This window comes from Cibotium barometz, chromosome 48 (genome assembly GCF_041138505.1).
Source record: "Cibotium barometz isolate CiBa-2024 chromosome 48, ASM4113850v1, whole genome shotgun sequence".
Lineage (NCBI taxonomy): Eukaryota > Viridiplantae > Streptophyta > Polypodiopsida > Cyatheales > Cibotiaceae > Cibotium > Cibotium barometz.
The window spans coordinates 39,161,700-39,172,638 of record NC_141093.1 but is presented as its reverse complement, the minus strand read 5'-3'; the positions used below and the strand labels follow the sequence as shown (position 1 = coordinate 39,172,638).

At 36.8% G+C, this 10,939-nt stretch overlaps 1 protein-coding gene across 1 annotated transcript; it reads right to left on the bottom strand.

Annotated features, from left to right (window-relative positions):
• Positions 1-406: 406 nt before the first annotated feature.
• Positions 407-1,322, bottom strand: LOC147611165 (uncharacterized). The gene is made up of 2 exons (XM_086785718.1): positions 951-1,322; positions 407-747 (listed from the first exon to the last, which is right to left on the bottom strand). The coding sequence occupies exons 1-2, from the start codon at positions 1,299-1,301 to the stop codon at positions 622-624; spliced, it is 477 nt and encodes a 158-aa protein (XP_086641844.1). The 5' UTR covers positions 1,302-1,322; the 3' UTR covers positions 407-621.
• Between the last annotated feature and the right edge of the window lie 9,617 nt (positions 1,323-10,939).

Here is a 10,939-nt window from a genome sequence, read left to right as displayed (position 1 = left end):
CTTCAAGCCTCTAGGCAGGGCAGCAGTTTGCAGAGGGGCGAGAGAGGAGGAGCTCAGGTGCAGCACAGCACCATCGCCAGCAAACCGACGCTTTAACGGCTCTCTGCGTTCGCTATTATTGAATTTAATGTATTTATTTATTATTATTTTCTTATGCAAAAAGAGGACTTGAAAGGCCGAAATTCATGAGTACATACATTAAAATTTAAAATTACTCTCATTAAAATTTAAGATACGCTACATACATTTAGTACACTTGAAAGGCCGAAATTCATGAGTACATACATTAAAATTTAAAATTACTCTCATTAAAATTTAAGGTACGCTACATACATTTAGTACACTTGAAAGGCCTAAATTCATGTGAGGACATACATTAAAACTTAATGTACGCTACATACATAAGTACACTCGAAAAACCGAAAGTCATTACTCATTAATGAACAATACGGTCATGAATACAGTTGGAAAACATAATCATGGTCACAATCTTGAATCCACTAAAACTAAAACAGTATGTCAAATTAGGTTCGGCACAAGGTGGAAACATAATGTTGTTGAGCAAGAAGTTACTTGGGGGCACCTTGGTTTTGACCAATTTGTTGTTGGCACCAAAACATGTTAGGTGGATGATGAGTCGAGGGTACTGATCCCACCATCGCTCTGGTAATCCACCGACGTAGAAGCTTGGTCAGGTTGTATTTCGCTGCTATTGTCACCGGTGCCGAACCACGCAGCTGCACCAGCCTGTGCCGAACAATTGCATACATCAATAAGCTCGTGATTTCGCAGCAGTCCAGCACATTTCCTTTATCAACAGCTCGTGAATTAATTAAGGATGAGATCTATTATTAAATAAATTTGTAGTATTCTGCACATTTCCTTTATCAACAGCTCGTGAATTAATTAAGGATCAGCTGTATAGCTAAATTTGTAGTATTCTCAACGACCTGATGTGCATGTGGATGCCTGAGATCCTCCAAGGCTGCCGCCTCTTCATAGTCAGTCTGTTGCATGGCACTAAACAAGCTCTTTGGTCTGTAAAGCATGACTTGGTTGAAGAAACCGATGATCTGGAACTTGACTCTGTTCTTCTGGCGCTTGGTGCGTACGGTGGTTTCCCAAGCGGATCGAGACTCCTGCGCAAAGCTCTGCAACTGTTTGGGGTAATCGGAAGCGGCGAACTCCTCGCAGTACTTGACGTAGGCTTCAACGGACTTGTCCGCCTCCCAGCTCTCCTTGGTTATCTGCATGGCCTTGACATACAAGATGGCGCCCAAAATCAAGGAGGAGTAGGACATGAGGAGAACGGGGGTAGCTTTCAGCTGGGAAAAGCCAGCTGCGGCCCAAGGATGGCAGGAGTGGCAGCTCCTACGGTGAGCTCCATATTTCCACTCGGTTTAAAAGGGTTACTTTGTCTACGGAAGTCAGGCGAGTAAGAACGACTTTCAAAGCTTATCTTACTGAACTTTACACGAATCTTTTTACTGAACCTTACATGAATCCTTTTTGCCCTGAGGAGGAAATTATCAATTTTAGCAGGTATTTTTTATATTTTCTCAAAAATATAAATAAATTTTTAAATTTTTGAAGACCCTTTTTTTTTCCCTCTCATAATTGTGAAAAGGTTTTTCCTAAAGTTGAACAAGTTCCAGGCTAACCGAAAGACGTATACATTTAAACGAATTCAACAATTAAATTTTAAGATATAAAATATGCTCATTTTGAAATCAATACTTCAAATAAAGATCGAGCCTTATGATTCTTTGGAACTCGTCAAAATTTTGAAAGGAATCACATGAGAACGTGACAAAAGGTAGACACAAAGGACTATGAAATATTCCACGCATTACCAACTGTAACCCTATGAACAATTGACTAAGAAGTTAGAAACTGTCCATAAGTGCCCAAATATTATGGTTGTGAATAGACACATAGGATATGGACTTTTGAATTCACAATGACGAACCAATTTTAAGATATAAAATATGCTCATTCTGAAATCAATACTTCAAATGAAGACCGAGCCTTATGATTCTTCGGTTGTACCGGTCAAAATTTTGAAGGGAATCACATGGGAACGTGATAAAAGCTAGACACAAAGGAGTTTGAAATATTCCATGCATTTTTTCTAAACCAATTGTAATGTTATGGAGAATTGACTGAGAAGGTAGAACATATTAAAAGGCACATAGGGTGCCTTGCTTTTTTGCTTAACTTTCTAAGAGTTGTGTCCCAATGCACACTTACTATGCTTTTCATCACTTTTAAATAAGTCATGTAAGTCATGACTTGCTCACATACTATATAAGTCATGTACATACAAAATTCATTCCACCCTACTATCTTTCTTCAAAAAGACTTGAAAAAGGAAGAGCATTTATCATTATTTTCTTATGCAAAAAGAGGACTATGTGTTATCACTACAAAGGACCCCCCTTCATGACTTTGTGGGCCTCCTCTACTGCTTTTTTAAGAATCAAAGGGAGAAACTAGGAGCGAGCGAGCAAGCGGATTATATCCAAAGCGAACTCCGTGGCATGCGATCGTGCATCTGTATCTGTGTGCATGTGGTTCCTTTATGTCCACTCGGTTTAAAAGGGGTTTATTTTTTAAGTTTCCATACATTCGTGTGGTTTGTTTATTTCCACATGGTTTAAAGGGTATAGGGCTGTCACTATTTTTGGTTGGCTTTAGCCTATGGCTATTTTTGAGTTTTTTTTCCCTTTGTCACAATTATTATAATTGCTCATAGGGTAAGGATGAGTGGTGTGTTGTGCAACAACTGCAACAAAATTCTTGACAAATTTTAAATAGTAGCTAGATAAAGACCTATATATTTAAACAGTATCAATAATTTATTTTTAAGACATAAAATATGCTCATTCTTAAATCAATACTTCAAAGAATCTCAAGCCTTGTGATTCTTTGGAACCAATCCAAATTTTAAAAAGAATCACATGAGAACATGACAAAGGGTAGACACAAAGGAGTTTGAAATATTCCATGAAGTTTTTTTAACCCAATTCTTACTCTATGGAGAATTGATTGAGAAATTAGATAATGTCAAAAGCGACCAAATCTTATGGTTTTGAACTAGACACATAGGCTATGAACTTTCGATTCAAAGGAATCCCAAGCTTTGTGATTCTTTGGAACCAATGAAGTTTTTGAAGAGAATCACATGAGAACATGACAAAAAGTTAAACATAAAGGAGATTAAAATATTCCACGCATTTTGTTAACCAATTTTTAATCGATGGAGAATTGGCTGAGAAGTTAGATACTGTCAAAAGCACCCAAATCTTACGGTTGTCAACTAGACACATAGGATATGAACTTTTGAGTTCACAATGATGTACCAACCTTGGACTTCAATACTTTAAAGGAGTCTCAAGCTTTGTGAGCCTCTAGAACTGGTCAAAATTTTAAGGGAATTACTTGAGAACATGACAAAGGAATCCCAAGCCTTGTGATTCTTTGGAATCGATAACAATTTTGAACAGAATCACATGAGAACATGATAAAAAGGTAGACATAAAGGAGATTAAAATATTCCATGTATTCTTTTAAACAAATTGTTAATCTATGACAAATTGGCTGAGAAGTTAGATACTGTCAAAAGCACCCAAATTTTATGGTTGTGAACTAGACACATAGGATATGAACTTTTAAGTTTACAATGATATACCAATTACCTTGGACTTCAATACTTCAAAGGAATCCTGAGCCTTGTGATGCTTTTGAACCGGTCAAAATTTTGAATGGAATCACTTTTGAGAACATGACAAAGGAATCCCGAGCCTTGTGATATTTTTGGTGACTATCCCCCCCCCAAAAAAAAAAACAAAAAACAAAAAACAAAAAGACCACTTTTTAGGTTATCATTATATGTAACAAGAGTGGGGATCTTAGCCAAAATACCTAAGAATATTCCCTTAAAAGTTTTGATACTCTTTTTTTCTAAGTTTTTCCAAATTAGAAAATATTGCTCACCATGTAGCTAAGTGTATGATTATAAAGATGCTTGCCAAATTAGAAAATATTGCTCACCATGTAGCTAAGTGTATGATTATAAAGATGCTTGCCACACTACTACATTGTTGACCATAGTGTGTAGTGGTTGTGGGATTTGACCATATGTAGAAAGGTTTCCCAAAAGCCTCCATATCTACTAGCGTAACATTTGTAACTTGCTAAGTGTGTAAGATGGATTCATCTAGATGATCCCTTTGAATGTAGTTACTAGAATAATGCGGGTGAGCCACACACACGTGGAAGCCTACCTAGCAACTTGGCCTTTGGTTTCATGGGGGGAACCTTCACTAGTCATGACATTACTTGTTATTCTTGGATTTACATCTTAAAGCACATGTGGATGGCATTCCTACACCCATGTATGGCCTACATCATATCGACAATAAGAGATGATGCGTAAAACACTACCGCAAAATGACATCACAATGATAAGATAGAGAAGATACACAAGAACACCAAATTGGGTCCCAATAAGGGCAGTGTATTTGCTTGTTGTAGTGCAAGAAAATGAAGCTATACAATGATGCTACACATGAACACCAAATTGGGTCCAATACCAAAAAGATTTAATAGTTTCATATATTAAAATATATAAACCGACGTATTTTTTTAAAATTTTAATATACTATATGGAACACTAGACAATAGTAGTTTATTTAAATGTGGATGATCTTGAGAACACTTATCTAATGCATATCAACTCTTTGAGTTGGAATGATCATAAAAATATTGAGATCAAAAGGTTCAATCATCATTCTTACTCTTATCTTTCTTTTTTTCATGCATGTGAGCATGAGAATATGTGTGTGTGTTTATGTATCTATGTGTAGGTTCTCTCACTTCTCACATCAGCAAATATAAAATTAATGTTGTTTATTTAAAACACCACACAAGGTTGTGAGAACTACCATTTGTGCATTGGGACATCCGTTTGCAACAAAGTTAATGAAGTTGAGGTGGAAGTACTTAGAGGTAGAAGGCATACTTCTAGAAATTTGAGTCAGCGCACCACTACCGCCCTACCTTTGACAATGGAGAGTGTGTTGAAGTGTTCACATCCGATGGCGTGTTGAAGCGAGTGGAGGAAGACCAACGAAATCGCTGACATGGCAGCAGTTAGTTGTCACATCATATTGCTGATGCTCGGTAATATGATGTGGTAGTCTCCAACCACATCACCAGCCAACCCTAAAATGCTTCATCACATCCGTTGTTGAAACACACACTCCGTTACTACCGTCTTTGACCTTCCTACAGTTGCCAGCTAATAGTCGTCTTCACTGTCTACTGCCCAACGTCTACGATTACTATGGTTGCCATCTTTGATGCATCCAATGAGAACCACCTTAAAAAGGTAATCACAATCCTCGTCCGATCTGTAAGCCATGGCAATAAAACTAGAGTATATCTGCAAGAATCCCATGGAGAAAACAGCAATCTAGGGTTTGCAGCACAGGCCACGGAGGTAAAAGGAGACCGAGATTAAGATTTTGCAGGGCTCGCTATGGTGACAAGTGTTAGGGTTTGCAGGGCTGCCTGTGGTGGGAAACGAAGATTTCGTAGGGCTAGCTAAGAGAGATGTTGGGGTTTGGTAGGCTGGTTATGGAAGGTGCCAGGGTCTAGGATTGCTGGCCCGTCTTCGTTGTTGCAACATGATGTGGCTACCACGTCATATTGCCGAAGCTCGACAATATGACATGGCAAACAATGTACCATGTCATCATGTCACGTCATGTTGTCGTATGGGCATGCATACGCTCAAAGATTAGTGAGTAATCAAGCAACAAAGTGACAAGCATATGCATGCATGCAGAAATCACTAATCACACACATGCATACACTCATGCATCATAGCATACACACACATATATGAGCATAAGAGAAGAAGGCAAAAGAGAGATATAGTCCACTAGCACTTCACGAAGACAAAAATGAAAAAAGCTAGCAGCTTTTCCTAGAGCAAATCATCGACAAACAAAGGAAGATTTTTGAAAGGTCAAACTTATTTTTCCTCTTTCCCTTTTGGTTGGTGGAAAAATGCCCTTTTACTTCGAGAATCATTTTGTGGCAACTTGGTTGCAAGATATGGTTTAGACTCATCCTCATTGAGTTAAGCACAAATGCTTTAGACTCTCTTTATAAAAGATGTAATGTTTTGTAAAACATATACATGACTACTTGTGCAAAATCTAGAAGTAATTTTTTCTAGGACATACAATCTCCCCCTATGTTTCGTGGGGTTAACATCCTCTTATTAACAAATCATTTTGTAATGGCTTGGTTGCACAAGCTTCCAATTGAGTGAAAGCATTATCTATACCCAACCTTATTGTCGTGCTCATGGAAAGAAGACTAAGAAGAGAGGAGTGTGTCACCCAAAAGTTATGATGAGAGAAGTGTGTTCTAGTAGAGCGAACATCAAATGTTATTCTATATGTACATGCAAACAACTATTTACTGAGAAGTTCACTTAATGAGCTTCTTATAAGACAAAGGAAAGAAGTAATTAATAATATTTGCTCTACTTATTTAGGTACAACACACCATTTCTTAGGTAGCCGCCTATCCCATTGTAATAGGAGCTCCTTGCCAAAGAGACTCTAATGTCTTACCTACTAAGAGATGTGCAATGTGAAATGGGCGAATAGTTTAGATTAGCTAGCTACAAAAAGAAAGTAGCACTAGAAAAAAAAAGAGTAATTAAAAATAACATTTTCTCATAAAATTAAAAAATTAAAATTATTATTATTTTAGACATTGAAGTAAAACTAGTTAACACTAACCCTAACCCTAATACAAACAGTAACATAAATGATAATCATTTATTTAAGACCTCCTAACAAGTGCAAGGTATAACTTATAGAGTAAGCCATTGGGAAGGGAGCAACAAACTCCATTGAGCTCAAGAGAGATTGAGAGACATAGATAAGAGAGATAATATCATTTTATTGGAGTAATTTTATTTTGCTATTGAGAGAGAGTGAGATAGATAGATAAGAGATACAAAAATAGAGAGAGAGAGAGAGAGAGAGAGAGAGAGAGAGAGAGAGTGTTTTCCATGGATTTTGTATTCAATGTCTCATGTATGGAAAGGACTTTTATCAATATCTCTTAAAAGGGTAAAATAGAGAGAGACATATAAATTAGAGAGAGAGAGAGAGAGAGAGAGAGAAAGAGAAAGGGAGAGAGACGGATAAAAAGAGAGAGACAGAGCGATAGACTGAGAGCCCCCCATTTTAAAAAATTGCTCGCCATATTTAGGTTTATGCTCGCCCGAATTCACCCAAAAAAATCCCCCAAGAAAAAGAGAGCATCCTCATTAAATTCTTTGTGTAAGGCTGAGTGAGTTTAAAAACCCATGTAGAACGTGCGTGTAAGTTGCATGTATCTTTTTTTATATGTATGCATGTTTGGATTTTAAATTCAAAACCTCCCTCTATAGATCTACCTAAATAAATTACATTAAACTAATATTTTTTAATCCCCTCTTGCATGTATATGGCATATAAGTCATGTACACCCTTCGTGCACTTCAATGCTATGTTAGCTATATAGCTATGTAGAAAGGAGTAAATTAAATTGATTCTCAAAATAGGTTTATTCAACAAATGTCCAAAAAGAAAAGTAGCTAAGGCTAAGGCATCTTTTTAATTAGCCTTTTTGGGAGAAATGTTTTTTTCTTACACTAAATAGATCATATTAAAAGGCCCAAAATCTTACAGTTTCAAACTAGACACATGGGATTTTGAAATTTTGTGGTCCACACTAATGTACATGCATGCTCATTTTTCTTTTAGGTGCCTTTATTTCCCCTAATTCAACTTATCTAAGGTTAACACGCGAAACCAAAGGAAATGAAAATGTAGTTTCCAAGACTTACTTGAATTCTTGGTAAGGCACACAAATAGAAAACTATAAGTATTCACAAATGTTTTAGGAAATAAAGACATATGAACTGATGCCAACCATATTGACCTATATTACATGTATATGGCATGTAAGTCATGTAATCCCTTCGTGCACTTAGGTGCTATGTTAGGTATGTAGAAAGTGACCCCCTTGTGTGCATGCATTTAAACAAGAGTAAGTTCAATTCATTCTCAAAAAATGTTTATTCAATAAACGTTCAAGATCATCCAAAATCATTCAAGGGTGGCTTGCTTTTTTTGCTTAAATGACTTCCATAACTTTCCACAAGGCTACTAAGAGTTGTGTTGTAATGTATACTTACTATGCTTTTCGTAACTTGTAGGTAAGTCATGTAAGTCATGAATGGCTTAAATGCAATGTAACTCATGTAAATACAAAAGGCATTCCACTCTAGTACCTTTCTTCAAAAATACTTGAAAAAGGGACTGCATTTATCATTATTTTCTTATGCAAAAAGAGGAGTATATGTTATCACTACTAAGGACACTACTACAAGACAATAAAATACCGGTGTTTTTTTGGATGTAAAACAATTGCATTGTAAAAACAACGAGTGTCTATACTCATGTATAAAAAAACATCGCTACAAAAACGTCGGTAATAGCATCTCAAAAAACGTGCTTATAGGCATCATTAAAAAACATCTAAACTATAGTCTATATACATGCTGGTATCCTCGTCAAAAATAGCATGGCTACCTCCATCACAAACACAAATAGATCCCACATTGTAGACTGTGGAAAAAGTTATGGAAGTCGTTTAAGCGAAAAAAGTAAGCCACCTGAATACTGCTTTTCGATGATGTTGGACGTTTGGTGAATAAACCTATTTTGAAAACGAATTTATCTTACTTCTATGGGTGCACATGTGAGGAGGGAGGTCACTTTCTACATACCTAACGTAGCACCTAAGTGCATGAAGGGGCTACATGACTTACATACCATATACATGCAAGAGGGGATTTAAAAAATGTTTTTTTAATGTACCTTTAATACCTTCATTAGCTCACACCATAGCCATGCAAGAGGGGATTAAAAAAATGTTTTTTTAATGTACCTTTAATACCTTCATTAGCTCACACCATAGCCATGTAGTGATGAATAAGGAAAAAGAGGAAGAGTAAGATGAAGAGAAAGGGGAAGGGGAAGGGGAATAAGAATATGAATGTGATAGAGCTAGATCGATGGAGTATATGGAGCTGGTGTAGTCCCTCAAACAAAGGAGTGCAGGGAATTTTTTGGGGGAGAAATATCAACGTCGATAGGCGAGTGCAAAAAGTTAATTTTCCCAGCACTGCTAAAAAGTTAATTTCCCCAGCACTGCTAAAAAACGACGCAGCGGCGCTTATAGAAACACTGGTAAAATTCTAGAGAGCAAACCATTCCATATACCATTGACACTGCTAGATTTAGTGCATGAATTCATGTTCAATTTTTTAATTACACACTTTTTTTGCCCGATACAAATGTCTTCTACTAGTTTCAGATAGTGATGGGTCACGATTAATTGGAGGTCGAGAGTGGTTGTTGCAAAGAAACATTCCTTGTTCATGTGAAAGATGTAAGAATTCTTGTGTGTGTGAACGTTGATTGACATTGAAGCATATTAGAAAATACGGATCGTTTGAACCAATGCCAACCAACATGATGATGTAAGCTAATTCCTTGGTTAGTATATAAACTTATGAGATTATATGTATACTCATGGTTTGACATATGTAATGTTGAGTGTCATTTTAGAATATGGTTCATTAGGATGTCATGGGCACACCACAAGAGAATGCATCATTAGCGACATTCTATGTTACGTTGCTATATAAGCGCCATTATTAGTGCGATGAGTGACGTTAGATAAATGCTGCTATTAGCACCATTGAGAGTGGAGCTAGATAAATGCTGCTATTAGCACCATTGAGAGTGGATCTAGATAAACGCCGTATAAGCACCACTCACTGATGTTATAAGAATGCCACTATAAGTGTCGGTATATAAACACCAGTCAACGATGATGGAAAAAAAACAAAATGTTGAAATGGAGTTAAAAAGCTTGGCAAACGTCCAAATATTTTTGAAATAAAACAACAAAATCACAAAATTGTTATAAACCAATCAATGTGTACATATATAATGATGATATATATTTGATTAGTACCATCATCAAATCCATCTTGCAATAAATCCATGCATGCTAATTGGTCTACCTGTAAATCCATCATTTCGATTGCTCCTATATCAATACAAAGTCCTATTCCACTACTTGAAGAAGATGTCGAGATATCATCATCCTAGTCCTCATGGTCATCATATTTATTGTTAGTTGGAGAGACGGAAAACTCTCTCACTTGTAGCAAGAGTAGCATGATCCACATGTAGCTCAATCCAATGGGATTTGCATCCCTTTCGGAGCTAGGGATTCAACCCATACCGGTGCACAAAAGCTTATCCATAAATGGAGAGAATGCTATAAACACCACTATCTTGACATAGACTTAACACACACAAGCTCAATCTTGCCAAAACTCATTCACTCATCATCCCACTCATTCATGCATCAAATACAAGAAGGAAGCTAAGCTAATGCATACACAAGCTCAAAGCATACTTCATTCTCAAGCTCTTACTTCCCTAGCATGCACACTAAAGAATAGAAATGAGAAGAGAGAAAAACCTCATATCATTGCATGGAATTAGAAGAGCATTGCTCATACAATAATGTAGATGGGGAGAGAGAAGAGCTTGCACCTCTATGAATAAGAGCTAGTCTCAAGAGAGCTCAAGCATAAGTTTAGTCCAATGTGTCCATAAGCTCTCAAATGAGCCACTTTTTATACTAAAACTCCCAAAACTTCCCATGTGGGATTATTCTCAAGCCCACTCCCACACTCATCTACAACTTGGAACTCTTTACAAGAGCCCTAAATAAGAATGTCAAGTCTCCTGTTTTCCTTCTTGCATCTTTTTGTTGCATCCTT